The sequence below is a fragment of the Salmo salar genome, chromosome 04 (assembly GCF_965601325.2).
Source record: "Salmo salar chromosome 04, fSalSal1, whole genome shotgun sequence".
Taxonomy (NCBI): Eukaryota; Metazoa; Chordata; class Actinopteri; order Salmoniformes; family Salmonidae; genus Salmo; species Salmo salar.
In genome coordinates, this window is record NC_138294.1 from 56,830,052 (window position 1) to 56,849,625 (window position 19,574).

Sequence of the window (19,574 nt, forward strand, 5' to 3'; positions counted from 1 at the left end):
TGGGCAGGTAGCCTGGTGGTTAGAGCGTTGGACTGGGCAGGTAGCCTAGTGGTTGGAGCGTTGGACTGGGCAGGTAGCCTAGTGGTTGGAGCGTTGGACTGGGCAGGTAGCCTGGTGGTTGGAGCGTTGGACTGGGCAGGTAGCCTAGTGGTTGGAGCGTTGGACTGGGCAGGTAGCCTAGTGGTTGGAGCGTTGGACTGGGCAGGTAGCCTGGTGGTTAGAGCGTTGGACTGGGCAGGTAGCCTAGTGGTTAGAGCGTTGGACTGGGCAGGTAGCCTGGTGGTTAGAGCGTTGGACTGGGCAGGTAGCCTGGTGGTTGGAGCGTTGGACTGGGCAGGTAGCCTAGTGGTTGACGCGTTGGACTGGGCAGGTAGCCTAGTGGTTGGAGCGTTGGACTGGACAGGTAGCCTAGTGGTTGGAGCGTTGGACTGGACAGGTAGCCTAGTGGTTGGAGCGTTGGACTGGACAGGTAGCCTAGTGGTTAGAGCGTTGGACTGGGCAGGTAGCCTGGTGGTTAGAGCGTTGGACTGGGCAGGTAGCCTGGTGGTTGGAGCGTTGGACTGGACAGGTAGCCTAGTGGTTGACGCATTGGACTGGGCAGGTAGCCTGTGGTTGGAGCGTTGGACCATTAACCGAAATGTTGCAAGATCGAATCCCTGAGCTGACATGGTAAATATCTGTCGTTCTGCCCATGAACAAGGCAGTTAACCCACTGTTCCTAGGCCCTCATTGTGAATAAGAATTTGTTCTTAACTGACTTGCCTAGTAAAATAAAGGTTAAAAAAGAAATGCCTTTTTTTTTCCTTTTTCTTTTTTTAAGGCGGGCCAAACATGTTTATGTTAATTAACAGTATATTACCGTGAGACCGGTAGCAATTTGCATGACAATTATCGTATGACAATTTCTTGACTAGCACAGCCCTTAACAACAGTAATTAATGAGGCAGTCTAGACGCCGCAGGTGTGTGCAGGTAGGCCTAGATGGAGCCAGTTTGTTGGGCGTTGCTCCCTATTCCACCTGGTGTATTTATGAAAATGAGGCACATATAATCGTCTTTATTTTAACACAAAATCTTTTTTTCTTCCAATCCTGATACTATTATAAAATGTATATATGAGTGCATTCTAAGAAAACTAAGGTGAAATTTGACAATAGAATACCATGAATTCCCACCAAACTCCAATCATTATTTGTCCGTGCCAGTAAAATGTCTTATGTGCTATAATTCAGTCAATATCTGATGGATTTTAAACATTCTCAAAGTTTGGAATATCATCATCCATTGTCCAACTGTTGCATTTATTAGAATTGTTTTTTAAACCTTTTAACAATTTTGATGACTGATGCTAATTAATTTACTACCATTGTTCAGAATGTAATACTTTAATTGAAAAATAAACGTGACAGACAATGCTAGCAGGAAATTGTAGCCGCTCAGAGTGAGAAGCTCCTGAAACATGAAGACTCCTGTCTCCTCTGTATGTACCGTATAATCAGATGTCAGTGGAATGTGTGGATGCAGCAGTAACAATATACCCCTCTCTCCCTCTGTGTCCTCCAGGCATCAGTCCACTGCTTGGAGACGGGGGAGTACACCCACATCCGGAACATCCTCATCGTGCTGACCAAGATCCTGCCTTGTTACCCCAAAGTGCTGAACCTGGGCCAGGCGCTGGAGTGCCGCGTCCACAAGATCTGTCTGGAGGAGAAGGAGAAGAGGCCAGACCTCTATGCCTTGGCTATGGGGTAACACAGAGTCCACCAGCCATGTTGTTTGCAGGGCAGCACAGTCAGACAGTTCACTAGCATTGTGGGGTTTTAGTTTATTGTGGGGTGCAAGTGGCAAGAATTTTGCTGTTAGGTTTGTCAGTTTGTTGTGTAGCTAGTACCCACAAAGGGTGGTGTTAAATAGAGGTGTACTTTTAACTAAGAGATATAGATGAAGTGGTATTGGATGAATTATCATTAGTGAAGGTTTAGTTGCACTTTTATCCAGATGTTATTTACAATGGGAAGTACTTGTCGTGGATTATCTAAACAGAGCTTTGAAATCAGATAAGTGATCTAGGTACTTTGTGTTGAGGTCAGTAGTAGAGGATGAGGCTTAATGGGACTCAGATAGTCAGGTGAGGCTGCTGTTAGGCACTGGAGACGGATAAAACAATCCTCTACAAAGCTTCAGGGGATGTACCTGTGAGTGTGTGTGTGTTTGGAAAATGTGGCACCGGCCATTTGACGGCAACATTTTAATTTGCATTGGGTGTGTAACCTGATTAGGGTTTCCACCGAAAGTGCTCAGAATGACGACAGAAATCACATTCACAATATGGTCATTCATATTAACAGAACATGCAAGTTGAGGATGCATCGATGTGCTGTCCTTCTTACTGAATTCTGATGTGCACTTTGAACATGTTAGAATAACTGTCCACATTTACTTTTCATCAGGCAATAAGATGAGTAAAAAACAGCAAAATCATTAGCCTATCAATCTATTATAGTAGAAAAGTTTAGGCTACCTACTTTATTGGTCAGCTTGTCGAGAAAGAACTAGCCTATTCCAAACAGTCTCTGTAACAGTTGTGGGACGATAGATCCCAGATTCATACAACCAGTAGGCCCAGGCTACATAAAAATATGTTAAAAAGCAATGAGTCTGATGCAACAGATCAGAACGTTTAGCTTAATATATTAATCAATTATTATTTCTTCACATTATAGGCGCAGCAATGCACACAAGGCAGTAGGCTACGCAGAAATGTTTGTTCCATACTGCAATTAGCGGGAAAACACTGTTGTCAAAAGGGCACTGCACATGTGAGCGGTTTCATGTGACAGAGATGAAAATATCTGTTTGAAATTTAGAAAGAGAGGAGATCTAATAGCCTACTTTGAAGCAAGGTAAGACATGGCTCATATCAAAACATTCAGGTTTCAAACAATTGAGTATGTTTTGAAAATGCATACTACCTCCAGCTCATTGCAAATGTGCGCTGATGAAGCCTGCCTGCCTTTGCACTTTAATGTTAAAGTAAACTCGGACTGGGAACTCGGACTTCCGACTTCAGTCTGTTCAAGACAACTGGGAAAATAAAGTATTTTGAACGGTCATTCAACTCGGGCCTCTTTCTTGAGCTCCGACTTTCCGACCTGAAGATCGCTGATGTCATGATTTGACCTTGTATCTTTCCAGAGTTCCCAGTTGTCTTGAAAGCACCTCAAGATGCTGTAGCAGCAGCTCTTCCGCTGTCTGACAGAATTTCCACTCAAAGCCTCTATCTGTATGCTGTACACGTGTGATAAGATGGATAATGAATATACTGTACACACGCACCAATGTCATTCCACTAAATTCTGCAAATGAACCTATAGACCGATAATCATCACCAGTCAAATGTATTTCCATCAATTAATAGACTAAAAAGCTTTCTTTTGTAATGGGATTTATTCTTCTTCTCCGGACAATTGGCTGGCACCAATTTTATTTATTGTGTTTTCAAATTTTGTATCGGATAAGAGCTGGCCATTACCGGCTAACGGAAACCCTAGTGTGTGTGTGTGTGTGTGAAAGTGGAAAGCTATTATCTTCTTAATTGCCTAGGTGGGAGTGTTGTGTTTCTGTGGTGTGTCTATGGGAGTTTTAGTTTGGCATGTGTATGGGGTGTGACGCTGTGTGATTGCCCTGCCTGTACCTTGTGTAAACTCTCCATGCATCTTACAGCTATTCTGGCCAGTTGAAAGGCAGGAAGGTGCACATGGTCCCTGAGAATGAGTTCCACCACAAGGAGCAGCCGGTGCGTAGCGCCACCACTGCCAGCCAGCTGAACGGCCCTGGCACCACAGCCAAGCCTGCCACCAACGCCAGCAAGACGGAGGAGGGAGCCTGCGAGGACGCTGGTGAGTGGGTCTGCCCTTCTGTCACAAGATGAGCTGAAGAGGAAATATTACAACCCCCCCCCCCCCCCCCCCCGACAGGTGTTATAGTTAGAATTAGCATGGGGACATTTGTTTTATTGAAAGGGCCATTGTGTTCATGCTGTTGCTGCTTTGTGTTTTGGTAGACCGATCCAAGGATAAATCTCAGGGGGCGGCGAAGCCAGTGAACAAAGCCAACAGCACAGCGGCCAAAGTGACCACCAGCAATGGGAATGGTGCTCCTAACAGGTAAGCATGGAGGCTAGCCAACAGAAGCGAACAGCGCTGGGAAACAACTATATTTATTTACTGTTCTCAACTATTACACTATTGCTCATTAATAAGTAAAACAAAACAAAAAAGAAGCTGAATAAGATAATCAATTGTTTGAATATTAGTCAGTCAGTGAATCCCCAGACTGGAATCTAACACAGCACTTTTAACTGGTGGATATTGTTAGGTTCTAATTTAATCTTATGACATTTCAGACGGTTGGTAAAGCTCAAACCAAGTATATTCACCCATTGGGTCATTCCGCTACACAAACAAAGACATATTTCCACCAGTGGTAGTATATACATGTCCCAATTTGAGTGGAGTCTCCTCCTTCTCTCTAAACATTAAATATTTATTACTAGGCAGGAAGTTAGGTGATGCGGGCAATAAACTGTTCCTTCTCCCTTAATGTGACCTGACCTCAACCCCCTTCCTCACTAAACCACATCTCTCCATCAGTGCCTGCCAACATGTGATTGCCTTTCCAGCTTAATTGCATCCAACATATACATTCTTCCTACAGATATTAACTAATAGTGTAGAAACCAGACTATGGCACTCAATATTTCAATAGGATAGATAGTTTAGGAGTCAGAACCCAGAACCCATCAATATAAAGTCTAGACATCTGAAGCTTTGCCTCATGTGTGATTCTCTTTAGGTATTAAAGAAGGAATCTGTATGATTCTATCCAGGTATTAAAGAAGGAATCTGTATGATTCTATCCAGGTATTAAAGAAGGAATCTGTATGATTCTATCCAGTTATTAAAGAAGGAATCTGTATGATTCTATCCAGGTATTAAAGAAGGAATCTGTATGATTCTATCCAGGTATTAAAGAAGGAATCTGTATGATTCTATCCAGGTATTAAAGAAGGAATCTGTATGATTCTATCCAGGTATTAAAGAAGGAATCTGTATGATTCTATCCAGGTATTAAAGAAGGAATCTGTATGATTCTATCCAGGTATTAAAGAAGGAATCTGTATGATTCTATCCAGGTATTAAAGAAGGAATCTGTATGATTCTATCCAGGTATTAAAGAAGGAATCTGTATGATTCTATCCAGGTATTAAAGAAGGAATCTGTATGATTCTATCCAGGTATTAAACAAGGAATCTGTATGATTCTATCCAGGTATTAAACAAGGAATCTGTATGATTCTATCCAGGTATTAAAGAAGGAATCTGTATGATTCTATCCAGGTATTAAAGAAGGACTATGATTTTTTTCCCCCTCTAAGTGTAGGGGAAGAGGAAGTTGAGTCAGTCTCGGCTTTTGCTTATCTGCACATCATTGCATGTTGTCAATGTTGAACTCTGAACAATGTCCATTCTGTTTCCCTTGCAGCACCAAAGCCATCAAAGAGAGGGATGACAAAGAAAAGAGCGGGAAGGAGAAAAAAGAGAAGAAGGAGAAGACTCCAGGCAGCACTCCAGAGACGAAGGGGGAGAGCCGGCGGGAGAAGCAGAGGGACGAGAGAGGAGCAGCCGGCAAGGAGGAGCGGGCGCCACGCGAGGGTAAGGAGAAGACGCCCAAGGCAGACCGGGACAAGCAGAAGGCGGAGGAGAAGAGCAGCAAAGAGGACAACAAGGCCAAGGCCGGCAACGGAGAGCCCAAGGAGCTGTCCAGGGAGCGCGACACTGGAGCCAAGGAGTCCAAGAGTAAGGAGAAGGGAGGAGACCAGAGTAAGGAGAAGGGAGGAGACAGGAGTGCTGTGTCCGGGTCCCTCAAGTCTCCAGTTCCCCGATCTGAATCTGCTGAATCTGAGAGGGGTAAGCAGCCTGACTGCCAGCACTGGCTCTGCACTTATACTGTTTTTGCTGATTGTCAGTGGGTAATCGGAGCTACTAGTTTGAATGTGCCCCAATTGAAATGAGAACAGAATTTAATCCTCTTGTTTTTTTTACAGATCACAAAAGGCGAAAAGTCGATACCCACTCTTCACCATCCCACTCTTCCTCTGTTAAGGTTAGTATGGCCTGAGGAAAGCTGAGCCCGTGTTTCTTCCCTTTCCGCCGGAGCGTTCCCAACTGTTGCGTGTTCCATCGGCCCTCAAGATCACCGAGGAGAGTTCTCATACACACAGGAAAGCCCCGTCTGGCATCCCCTTCGTAAACCATGGGAGTTTGGAAAGAATTCCATTTGGACTTTTCCTTAATATATTTCCTGATTGGGGATAATCATCAAGGACTTAGCCAAGAGAATAATGTATATATCGATTATTTGAAATATAAATTTATTTTAATGTGAAGGAAAGCAGTGAAAGTGCCTTGGAGAAGAGAGGAATTTTTGTGTTTGTATATTCCCCACCCTTTTTCTCTTTTTGAGAGCAATATTTTTCCTCAAATATAATTGCTTCCAAAGTCATGAGATTTTTCGTTTTTTTGCTGGCAAAGCTGAAAAGAAGATTTATTTAGATTTTTCCCCGTGTAAGATCCCCTGGTATTTTTCCCGTCTAAGATCCCCTGGTATTTTCCCAGTTCAAAATGGCACCCAAGATTAAGAGTTTTTCCCCCCCATTTTCTGCAAGCTGAGAAGATTTCTTGGTTGAAGTGGCGTGACGTGTTTTTCTTTTCCTTTGAATCTGCGGGAATCCAGCGGCGGGGGGCTGAGTCCGGAGTCGCACAGTGTCTTCAGAAGAAGTCTCGGTATCTGCTGTTAGCTCTGATCTGTTAAAATGGCCGGCATGCAGCCTCAGTCTGTACCTACGCTTCCACTCAAGATGTGTATGTGGTCAGTCGCTCCTGTGGCCCCCCCTACAACCACCAACCCCCCACCTCAACACACCTCAGCACCTTGTCACACGCGCAGTGGGAACCCCAGGCACCACCAGCACCCAGGCCCACAGAGAGCAAGAGAGGAGAGCCAGAGCCTCAGTTTTGCACCAGCCAAAAGGAGGAAAATAAAGCCTGCCTACCGCCACAGAGAGTGCGAGAGGGAGGAGGGAGAGAGAAAGTGTGGGCGAAGCCTTCTGGATCTGCTGGAGCGTTGCCTAAACCGCTTGAAGCTTGTGATAGGTCTTAATGTTTACTACCAACCAGAGAGATAGGCTCCCTGTGTCTTATCCATTCTCAACTGTAAGTGACAACAACAGAGTGCTAAAACCTAGGAGAGCAGAGCACACATGAAATTCAATTCATTTGTCAGATACACACACTCAGCTCAGTTGTTTTGTAGTTTTACACCACATGCACTATAAAGTGTTCTGTAGGCCTCTTTGAGATGCTGAATTTAATTCCAGACAATTCTTTGTAGAAAAAAATCACACACACTTTCATCTCACTTCTCAGGGTTTTTCTAATGTAAAGCTGATGAGATGACCCCTGTTAAAGATAAATGAACTCTCCTCTCTGTTAATAACCTTGTGAAAGCCTTAGTCCTTGAAGGTCAAGGGGGAAGGAAGTGTGACGTCGGTCCGTCCAGCCCCTGAAACCCCCGTCCTCCTGACTCTTTCCTGACCTGCTGTCTGACAACCCCCCCAGCTCATCTGTCATCTCCATTCATTCCTACAGGACAATAGCAACGAACCCAAGGACTCTGCATCCAAGGTTTGGACTCCCCCTAAACATTACTCTATCACTATTCACCTTGACTGTTATCTTCATTCTCTTTCTCCAAGTGCCACGAGGAGGGGGTCAGTTAGAAGGACTTTGATGATTACACTTATTGAATGTGAAAATGTACCATTTTGCAGACAGTGTCCAAATAAATCTGACTTGCATAATAAGTCATTGCTGAATAGTGAAACCTGAGATATCACCTTAGAGCAGGCTTGCCTGTTTAAGTCCACTCTGTACCAGGCAGCCACACTAAATGTTGATGAGTTCAGTGTAGTCATGGAAAAGATTAGAGAGACTGTCCAGGACGCAGACTGTTGTGTGAAAAGGTCCTGATTGTGCCACCGGGGAGAAGAGACGGGGAAAGGGCAGAGTTTTAAGCAGGCGGCGTTTCTTCCTCTCCCTGTGATCACTTTCTAAGGCCGTCTCTGATGCCTGCCCGGGCGGAGGCTCATTAGCTATGCGTGTGATGTGCTGTGAAAACATTGAGAAAAAGAGAGTAATCCTCAATTGAGCCCACATTACGGACCTGTCTCTCTATTTCTCTTTCTCACACGCCTTCATCCACCCGCCTCTGTTTCATATTGATTTCTGATAGACGTTTAAAGCGAAACATTAATAGTCTTTATTAAACTCTAGGTTTTTTTAGCTTGTTTTAAGACCAAAGCCTGACATTCCTTTTCAGCACCAAAACCCCTATAAGCCTTAGTCCATATGTATTGGGTTCTTCTCACATCAGTAGCCATAGCTCAGTTGTTCCTCTGTCTAGATTCTCCCTCTCTCCCCCTGCAGACAGAGCTAGAGATGGTCAGATGAATCATTCATATAGCAGGTACATGGTTGTCTTGTTAAATTTGTATTGAGTTAGACAGCAGCACAGATAGCAGTGCTCTGCTGTCAGTGGACAGTGCTAGTCTGCTATTTTGATCTACCGCCCACGGTCCAGACTCACATCCCCGTTCTACATGGTTCACTGTGAAGTTATTGGGATGATGAGCTACAGTCACTGCTGACCTGGTTGTTGAGGAGGGAGCTGTTTGGGGTCTGAATACTGATGATGATGATGATGATAGACCTTACTTCTCCTCTGACCACCGAGTTAGGGATAGAGTTTAGCTTTGACACTACAATCTTGTTAAAATGTTCCTGATGTTCCATTGTACTACACTGAACAAAAATATAAACGCAATGTGTAAAGTGTTAGTCTCATGTTTAATGAGCTGAAATAAAAGGCCCCAGAAATGTTCCATACGCACAAAAACTTCTCCATTTTGTGTTCTCAAATTTGTTTACATCCCTGTTCGTGAGCCTTTCTCCTTTGCCAAGATAATCTATCCACCTGACAGGTGTGGTATATCAAGAAGCTGATTAAACAGCATGATTATTACACAGGTGCATCTTGTGTAACCGAAAGGTTGCTGGATCGAATCTCCGAGCTGACGTGGTAAAAATCTGTCGCTCTGCTCCTGAGCAAGGCAGTTAACCCATTGTTCCCCGGCCACCGAAGACGTGGATGTTGATTAAGGTACCCCCCGCACCTCTCTGATTCAGAGGGGTTGGGTTAAATGCGGAAGACACATTTCAGTTGAAGGCATTCAGTTGTACAACTGACTAGGTATCCCCCTTTCCCCTTTGCTGGGGACAATAAAATGCCACTGTAAAATGTGCAGTTTTGTCAACACGATTACACAGATATCTGAAGATTTGAGGGAGTGTGAAATTTGGCATGCTGACTGCAGGAATGTCCACCAGAGCTTTTGCCAGATAATTAAATGTTAATTTCTCAACCATAAGCCGCCTCCAACATAATTTTACAGAATTTGGCAGTAAATCCAACCAGCCTCACCACCACAGACCACGTGTAACCACGACAGCCCAGGACCTCCACATCCAGCTTCTTCACCTGCGGGATTATCTGAGACCAGCTACTCAGACAGCTGATGAAACTGTGGGTTTGCAATACCGAAGAATTTCTGCACAAACTGTCAGAAACCGTCTGAGGGAAGCTCATCTGAGTGCTTGTCGTCCTCACCAGGGTCTTGAACTGACTACAGTGCGGCTTCATAACCGACTTCAGTGGGCAAATACTCACCTTTGATGGTCACTGGCACACTGGAGAAGTGTGCTCTTCACAGATGAATCCCAGTTTCAACTGTACTGGGCAGATGGCAGACAGCGTGTATGGCGTCGTGTGGGTGAGCGGTTTGTTGATGTCAACGTTGTGATCAGAGTGCCCCATGGTGGCAATGGGGTTATGGTATGGGTAGGCATAAGCTATGGACAACGAACACAATTAGCATTTTATCGATGGTGATTTGAATGCACAGAGATACCATGACGAGATCCTGAGGCCCATTGTTGTAACATTCATCTGCTGCCATCACCTCATGTTTCAGCATGATAATGCACGGCCCCATGTCGCAAGGATCTGTACTCAATTCCTGGAAGTTGAAAATGTCCCAGTTCTTTCATGGCCTGCATACTCACCAGACATGTCACACATTGAACATGTTTGGGATGCTCTGGGGCAACGTGTACGACAGCATGTTCCAGTTTCCACCAATATCCAGCAACTTCACACAGCCATTGAAGAGGAGTGGGACAACATTCCACAGGCCACAGTCAACAGCCTGATCAACTCTATGCAAAGGAGATGTCGCACTACATGAGGCAAATGGTGGTCACACCAGATACTGACTGGTTTTATGATCTACGCCCCTACCTTTTTTTAAAGATATCTGTGACCAACAGATGCATATCTGTATTCCCAGTCATGTGAAAACAATAGATTAGGGCCTAATTTATTTAAATTGACTGTTTTCCTTATATTAACTATAACTTTTTCTATGTGTTTCCTAGTGATTTTCCTCCAGGAACTGTCAGCCACTTAGCGGTTCATTTATATGATCAGCAACACATAGTATGTACAGGGTCTGCCTCGGCATATGGACTTATATTTTAAGGTTATTGGCTTGGTAATAAGCACATACACACTGAGGAGGACAGGCAGATTTCAGCACACACATTTCAAGGTATCCTCCAGTAAGTGCACAATGCCATACAATGTATATATAAAAAAATATATATAGAATATATTTTGGTCTGTGTTTGTTTGATTTGTATGCTCATTCCTTACAGCACCACATCACCTACAATTCGGTCGCGCGGTCCAAGAGCAGAGAGAGGGAGACGGACAAGAAAGAGTCAGAGAATACCCGGGGCCGTTCCAAAGAGAAGAAGACCGAAGACAAAGACCGAAAGGACAGGAAGAGAGTGAGTATTTGAGAGAGCAAGGGAGAGATTTTAAAGGTGGACTTCAATGTGGAAAGGAGTGTTCTTATCTGATCTGGTGCTTGCTCTCATCTTGATTTGATATAGAACTTAAAAGCCAACTACTTCTAACTTATATGTTATAGTTTTGCATAGATTGTCAAGACTGGTGTGATTCTTATGGTTGACCGTCCTTAAAACCTGTTACGGCTACACGTTCCGCTAGCGGAACATCTCGACAACATCCGGTGAAATTGCAGAGCGCGAAATTCAAATTAAATTATTAGAAATATTGAACTTTCATAAAACCACAAATGCAATACATCAAAATAAAGCGTAACTTCTTGTTAATCCAGCCGCCGTGCCAGATTTCAAAAAGGCTTTACGGCGAAAGCAAACCATGCGATTATCTGAGGACAGGGCCTCATCATACAAATGCATGACAAACATATTTCAACGAGGGAGGTGCGACACAAAAGTCAGAAATAACGATATAATTCATGCCTTACCTTTGAAGATCTTCTTCTGTTGGCACTCAATGATGTCCCAGAAACATCACAAATGGTCCTTCTGTTTGATAAATTCCTTCTTTATATCCCCAAAATGTCCATTTATTTTGCGCGTTTGATTCAGAAATACACCCGTTCCAACTCGCCCAACATGACTACAAATTATCTAATAAGTTACCTGTAAACTTGGTCCAAACATTTCAAACAACTTTCCTAATCCAACCTTAGGTTTCCTAAAACGTAAATAATCGATAAAATTTAAGACGGAATATACTGTGTTCAATAGCGGATAAAAACAACGTGGAGCGAGCTCCAGGTCGCGCGCAAACAAACAATAGAGTCCACTTGGCTTGACACTCACAATGAACAGTCGTACTTCTTCATTTCTCAAAAGAATAACATCAACCAATTTCTAAAGACTGTTGACATCTAGTGGAAGCCATAGGAACTGCAACCAGGTGCCTCATAAATATAGTTTCCCATGGAAAACGAATTGAAAACAGTGACCTCGGTTTTTTTTTGGTTCCTGGATGGTTTGTCCTTGCCTGCCAAGTAAGTTCTGTTATACTCAGACATTATTTTAACAGTTTTAGAAACTTTAGTGTTTTCTATCCAAATCTACCAATTATATGCATATCCTATTTTCTGGGCCTGAGTAACAGGCAGTTTACTTTGGGCACGCTTTTCATCCAGACGTGAAAATAGTGCCCCCTAGCCCAAAGAGGTTAAAGTCCTCCCAGAGGAAGTTGTCGCTGCGATTTTGACTTAATTTCCTGTCCTAGAGAGTTTAGGTTCCACCTCAGAAGAAGTCAGTCCATGCTCATGGTTCTCACAGGGGAAGTGAAATGATAGGCTCAATGACTTGGCTCATGATCATTCGCACCTCACATGACATGTACAGTGCCTTCAGAAAGTATTCACACCCCTTGAAAGCCTGAATTTAAAATTGATTAAATAGAGATTTTGTCACTGGTCTACACAATACCCCATGTCAAAGAGGAATTATGTTTTTAGACATGTTTACAAATTAATAAAAAATGAAAAGTTCAAATGTCTTGAGTCAGTAAGTATTCAACCCCTTTGTTATGGCAAGCTAAGTTAAGGAGTAAACATTTGCTTAACAAGTCCCATATTAAGTTGCATGGACTCAACTGTGTGCAATAATAGTGTTTAACATTATTTAAATGACTACCTTATCTCTGTATCCCACACACATCATTTTCTGCCGCGCAGTAAATTTCAAACACAGATTCAACCACAAAAGACCAGGGAGGTTTTCCTATGGTTTGCAAAGAAGGGCACTTATTGGTAGATGGATTTTTAAAAAGCAGACATTGAATATCCCTTTGAGTATGGTGTAGTTATAAACTTTACATTTTGGATGGTGTATCAATACAGCCAGTCACTACAAAGGTAGACACCCTTCCTAACTCAGTTTCTGGAGAGGAAGGAAACCACTCAGGGATTTCACCATGAGGCCAACATTTTGGTTAGTTACTCCACAATACTAACATACATTTCAAAGTGAAAAGAAGGAAACATGTACAGAATAAAAAATATTCCAAAACATGCATCCTGTTTGCAATAAGGCACAAAGTAATACTGAAAATAAATTAACTTTTTGTCCTGAATACAAAGCATTATGTTTGGGGGAAATCCAACACATCACTGAGTTACCACTCTTCATATTTTCAAGAATGGTGGTGGCTGCATCATGTTATGGGTATGCTTGTTATCGGCAAGGACTAAGGAGTTTTTTAGGCTTAAAAGAAACGGAATGGAGCTAAGCACAGAGGAAACCTAGTTCAGTCTGCTTTCCAACAGACATTGGGAGACAAATTCACCTTTCAGCAGGCCAATAACCTAAAACACAAGGCCAAATATACACTGGAATTGCTTACTAAGATGACATTGAATGTTCCTGTGGCCTAGTTACAGCTTTGCCTTAAATTAGCTTGAAAATCTATGGCAAGACTTGACTATGGCTGTCCAAAAATGGTAAATGGAGCTTGACTCATAAAAAAAAAAAAAAAAGAATAATAGGGAAATATTGTACAATCCAGGCATACAAAGCTCTTAGAGACTTAGCCAGAAAGACCCCCAGCTGTAATCGCTGCCAAAGGTGATTCTAACATACATTGTGCGTTTCAAGTTTGTGGAAGATCATTTTCACCATAAAATGCACCTTTATAATAAAAGCATTACATGCATAATTGCATTTGCGGTCACTTTAGATAATGGTATTTTACGCTAATTGTAACATTCGCGCTAATAGCCTTCTGCCATGTGCGCATTGCTGCACTTATCATGTGAAGAAATAGCCTAATAGCTTATCAACATTTTAAGCTAAAGGTTCTGATCTGTTGCGTCAGCCTCACAGCCTCATTGATGCTAGTGGTTGTATTCATTTGGGATCTATCGCATCCCACAACTGTCCCAGACCGTTTGGAATATTTATTTCTCGCACAGAATATAATAGGTTGGCCTCCTGAGTGGCGCAGCGGTCTAAGGCACTGCATCGCAGCGCTTGAGGCGTCACTATAGGCCCAGGTTCGATCCCAGGCCGGCCAGCCTGACCCATGAGGCGGCGCACAATTGGCCCAGCGTCGTCAGAATAAGGGGAGGTTTTGGCCGGCCAGGGTTTCCTTGTCCAATCGCGACCTAGCGACTCCTTGTGGCGGGCCGGGTGCCTGCGAGCTGACTTTAGTCGCCAGCTGAAGGTGTTTACTCTGACACATTGGTGCGGCTGGCTGCTGGGTTAAGCGAGCAGTGTGTCAAGAAGCATTGCGGCTTGGCAGGGTTGTGTTTCGGAGGACGCATGGCTCTCGACCTTCACCTGTCCCGAGTCTGTAGGGGACTTGCCGCGATGGGACAAGACTAACTACCAATTTGGATACCACGAAAGGGAGAGAAAAAAAGGGGCAAGAAAAAAACCTTATGTGCTTTGGGGGATTGTAGATTGACATAGATTAGTGCTTTTGCTGTTCGTTAGGCCGACTCACCTTGTTGGCTGATGAAAATGTTGACAGTTCTTCTAATATCTTCAATTTGCACCTCGGTATTGGATAAGGACGCGCGCAGTTACGTCCCCGATGTGTCCGTCTTCACTTGTAGCCTGTGAGAGAGACCTGATCACCTGATGGAGAGCCATGTGAGTGAGATGAGAGGTGCTTCGGAGCAGGCAGCACTCAGGGAGAAGGCCTCGAAAAGGCATGGATTTTTTTGGGGGGGTGCATTATGGCCGCACAAAGGGGATGCCGCCGGGAAATTCGAGGCATTATCAAGTGCTTCTCAAAAAACATCATCAGAGTCGCATCATTCAGCCTTAGAATGTATTAAAAATCATAACATATAGCCCAACGTTTGTAGACAATTTCAGTTATATTAATAACTAAATTAAGCATGTGGGAATACCTATTTCTTTGTTAACTTCTCAACACAGGATAGTCGCATGTGCGCACTCCCTCAAATCGTTTAGAGAAAATATCCTTTCTATTTTATTCAGCTTTGTTCAGTTGTATTCTTCATACTATAAAATAATGTCACGGAATTCTAAGCAAATCTTGTCTGCTAAATGAACTAGTGTAGCCCACAGCAATATGGCGTAGCCAGATCAGGACCTAACATAAGGACAACTCAGTGTATGCTATTCTTTTCTTCTGAAATAGACTACATTTTCTTCTTATCTTGTTTCTTTAGACCTGTCTAAAATAAATAATGGCTTTATTGTGAAGGTGGATAAATTACATGGATTTATTAGACTTTTTTAAATGTAGATGTTCCAAAGGTCTGCATCAGTGGCTTGTAGACTGTGTGTGGAAGCCAGGAGTTGCTAAATGTGTTTGTTAATTAACGGTCAATCACCGTGAGACCGACAGTTATTTGCTTGACCGCCACATCCCTGCTGGTGTGGGCATTTAAATTATTTTCCATCTTTTTTTAGGACCATGTGACCACTGACCGTGAGATGAGCCTAGAATCCAAACGCAGAAAAGATGAAAATGGAACCAGTAAGTTATCTCCCTGTACGTAACAACCATACTGATTAAAACTTAAATATGGATACGATCAATATTCATGCTGGGTTCTTCCTCTTCTCTCCCAGATTCCTCCAACAAACACAGCAAGAGCGCCAGTCCCTCCTCAGACTCCCCGGTCTCGGCTGACAAAGAGAAGACCAAGAGGTCCAAGTCCTCCAGCAAGGAAAAGGGAGAGTCTGCTAAACCTGAGAGAAACTCTTCCGGGGGCAAGAAGGTACGTAGTACTGCCCTTGACCTGGACCTGAGCAGAGCACAACACAGTGCCCCCGGGGAGGGGCCATAGTCTCTCATAGTTTTTTGTTTTTGTTGCTGCTTAGTCAAAGTGGTTAAGCTGTGATGGTTTTGGCCCAGCCATGACATGTGTTTTTGTACAGCTTCTCTGGCCCTTTTAAATAAGTAAAGAAACTGGGCTGCTGCTGCAGATGAATAATTCAACCAGCACCAAGATCACATATGTGCATGTAGGAACTATTGGCCATATGTACTGTACATACATAGTTTGTAGCCAACACATTGGTGCCCCGGTGTACTCTGCCACTGGTGGCAGTAGTGGTGTTTTGATTGACATGTGTGTTTCCTGTCTGCTGTTAAAGGAGTCTAGGCATGACAAAGACAAACCTGACAAGAAGGAGAAGAGGGACAGCAGCGGCGGAAAGGAAGAGAAAAAACAATATCCTTAAATGTTTTGAGTAACGCTTTAGAACTGAAATTATGGAATTAACTTCTGGAGCCCTAGTATTTGGTGTAATTATCATTTTATTACCTTGAGTACTGTATATATTTTAATTTCATTTATTCAAGGCAACGACCAGCACAAAATATTGTGTCTTTTAAAGAAATGGCTATTATCTGACAGGGGCATGTTTATTACCAAACTACCTTGTGCTAGATTTTCTGTTGATCTTTGTAGTAGGTATCTAACAAGTGAAATGAAGGAAAGGGTTTTCCTTAATGGTGGTACTCATAAGTCCTCTGACAAGCACAGATAATGTGTTCTAGGTCAGTCAGCGAAGGTAAGTAGTAATGGAATACTACACTGAACAAAAATATAAACACAACATGCAACAATTTAAAGATTTTACTGAGTTACAGTTCATATAAGGGAATCAGTCAATTGAAATGAATTCATTAGGCCCTAATCTATGGATTTCACATGACTGGGAATACAGATATGCATCTGTTGGTCAAAGATACCTTTAAAAAAAAAGTAGGGGCGTAGATCAGAAAACCAGTCAGTATCTGGTGTGACCACCATTTGCCTCGTGCAGTGGGACACATCTCCTTTGCATAGAGTTGATCAGGCTGTTGATTGTGGCTTGTGGAATGTTTTCCCACACTTCAATGGCTGTGCGAAATTGCTGGATATTGTCAGGGACACGCTGTCATACACATCGATCCAGAGCATCCCAAACATGTTGAATGGGTGACTTGTCTTTTGAGTATGCAGGTCATAGAAGAACTGGGACATTTTCATCTTCCAGGAATTGTGTATAGATCCTTGCGACATGGGGCCGTGCATTATCATGCTGAAACATGAGGTGATGGCAGCAGATGAATGGCACAACAATGGGCCTCGGGAGCTCGTCACGGTATCTCTCTGTATTCAATCCGCTTGCCCACACGACGCCGTCTGCCAGCTATAGTTGAAACCGGGATTCATCCATGAAGAGCTCACTTCTCCAGTGTGCCAGTGGTCATTGAAGTTGAGCATTTGTCCACTGAAGTCGGTTACGACACCAAACTGCAGTCAGGTCAAGACCCTGGTGAGGACGACGAGCACGCTGAGATGGTTTCTGACAGTTTGTGCAGAAATTCTTTGGTTGTGCAAACCCACAGTTTCATCAGCTGTCCTGGTGGCTGGTCTCAGACGATCCCGCAGATGAAGAAGCCTGATGTGGAGGTTCTGGGCTGGCGTGGTTACACGTGGTCTGCGGTTGTGAGGCCGGCTGGACATACTGCCAAATTCTCTAAAACAACGTTATGGTAGGGAAATTAACATTCAATTCTCTGGCAACAGCTCTAGTGGACATTCCTGCAGCCAGCAGGCCAATTGCACACTCCCTCAAACTTGAGTTATCTCTGGCATTGTGTTGTGTGACACAACTGCACATTTTAGAGTGGCCTTTTATTGTCCCCAGCAAAAGGTGCACCTGTGTAATGATCATGCTGTTCAATCAGCTTCTTGATATGCCACACCTGTCAGTTCGGTGGATTATCTTGGCAAAGGAAAATACTCATTAACAGGGATGTAAACTAATTTGTGCACAAAAATTTGAGAGAAATAAGCTTTTTGTGTGTGTGGAACATTTCTGGGATATTTTATTTCAGCTCATGAAACATGGGACCAACACTTTACATGTTGCGTTTATATTTTTGTTCAGTATAATTGAGAAATTAATTTACATCATCCCAATTTAACATTATTACCTTTGACTTTGAAATGTTTGTGTGATTTGGTCTAAAACGTATCTTATTTCTTCCTCCCCTTCCTTTCCCTCCCCTTGGGGCTGTGGGCTGCAGCAGACCTGGAGAAGCCGTGCTTTTAACCCAGACACTCACCCTCCCTCATCCTGTACCACGTTGTTAACTAGTGCTCTATTTTCTCTGCCTTGTTCATTCTGAGAGGAGGCCGCATCTCAAATGTTACTCTCATTTCTGCCTGTGTTGTTTCTGTTGTAACTGCCCGCAAGTCATGTTAGTTGTAGTGTTTGGAACTTGCAGATCTATTTTTCTTTTTTTCATTTCAGTGTGTTTCAGTAACCAGGTATGTTTTTTTTTACTTTTGAATATTGGCACAATGTGCTATTCAAATCACAAAATGATGTTCTACTCAGAAAGAAAACTGGTAACTGTATTAAACGCTCTCTTGAAATCATCAGGTCATACATTCGATAATCACAAACGCTTGATGAAAAAATGCACCTGTTTTATGTTGTCAGGTTCCTCCCCTACGGCTTGTTTTATTGGCATTAATAGACACACTCCATATTTGCTTTCGCCTCATTTAGGGTTACATGTCTATTTATTTATCCTTTTTATCCAAGCAAGTCTTTAGGCAAAGATTGAGTGAAATGATACAAATGACCAGTTTGTATATTATGTGTACAATAATAAAGAAGGTAACATGTAAGTCATGTCATATCTGTTATGTTTATTTTTTGATGTCCCCTTGCTATGTCCATTATGCGATTGTGTGTTATCAGGTTTTTAAATCATTTGTAAAATTACAGTTACTCCTTGAAGCAAATATAATTGTAAAAATGTCAAAGCTTTGTACTCCAAATACAAATGTTTCAGAAACAACTTTTTGGAGTTTTTATCTGCTGTACTCGACAAGTGTATGCTTTTTTTTTAACTAATAAATGATAGTTTTCCTAGTGAGCCATTCGTGTCTGGTGTTTTTTTTTTTTACTAGGGTTATGTGCCATTCCACATCACTTCTTACAGTTAAGCTGACGTAACAGAATGTTCAGTAAGTAGGTCAGCTGCTGATATGCTACAGTTCTGAAATCAACTATTTACTCAAAAGTATTGCCTTCTACATTGACACAACTCTAGACTTCCTCTAAGTTAGAAAGTGTCAAGTTCCCACACTGAGATTGTCCACAGAGAAAGCTCTAAACCTTGCACAAAGAGAAATCTCCAGTGTTCAGCAGGGCTATACAGCCTTATAGGGAATGCTGCTACAGTTTATTTTCTGATATGTACAGAAAGCTCTTAAATACATTACAAATGTATTAGTCTAGTGTTCAGACAAGGCTTCCAGTCTTGTTGATACTTTACAGTGGAAAGCATTCTCTTGTTCCTCTTTCCCTCAGTGTTTTAGCTTGGTTGTAAATCATACATGAGTTATTTGGCTTTACATTATTTATCACACAAAAGCCCCAGACCAACTTCTGTCCAGTCTGGCAATCCTGCTATTTTATACCTGGCTGGCAAGGCACTCTGCTGCTATTCCGCTATACTGGAAATACCCCTTTCTCACTGGAAATATCCTTTGCAA

At 42.8% G+C, this 19,574-nt stretch overlaps 1 protein-coding gene across 3 annotated transcripts in view; it reads left to right on the forward strand.

The window, feature by feature from the left end:
• Nucleotides 1-18,952, forward strand: part of LOC106603379 (THO complex subunit 2) — a 65,251-nt gene extending 46,299 nt beyond the window's left edge. For 2 of the 3 annotated variants that reach the window (XM_014196976.3, XM_014196978.3), the window contains 12 exons: nucleotides 1,563-1,747; nucleotides 3,723-3,898; nucleotides 4,063-4,165; nucleotides 5,543-5,967; nucleotides 6,105-6,163; nucleotides 7,708-7,743; nucleotides 10,891-11,025; nucleotides 15,475-15,541; nucleotides 15,637-15,785; nucleotides 16,165-16,241; nucleotides 16,533-16,584; nucleotides 18,092-18,952. In XM_014196976.3, coding sequence (XP_014052451.1) covers nucleotides 1,563-1,747; nucleotides 3,723-3,898; nucleotides 4,063-4,165; nucleotides 5,543-5,967; nucleotides 6,105-6,163; nucleotides 7,708-7,743; nucleotides 10,891-11,025; nucleotides 15,475-15,541; nucleotides 15,637-15,785; nucleotides 16,165-16,241; nucleotides 16,533-16,560 — 1,440 coding nt within the window. In that variant the 3' untranslated portion in view covers nucleotides 16,561-16,584; nucleotides 18,092-18,952. The remainder of the gene's footprint in view (nucleotides 1-1,562; nucleotides 1,748-3,722; nucleotides 3,899-4,062; nucleotides 4,166-5,542; nucleotides 5,968-6,104; nucleotides 6,164-7,707; nucleotides 7,744-10,890; nucleotides 11,026-15,474; nucleotides 15,542-15,636; nucleotides 15,786-16,164; nucleotides 16,242-16,532; nucleotides 16,585-18,091) is intronic. The other variant, XM_014196977.3, reaches the window with a different exon arrangement.
• The last annotated feature ends 622 nt before the right edge of the window (nucleotides 18,953-19,574 follow it).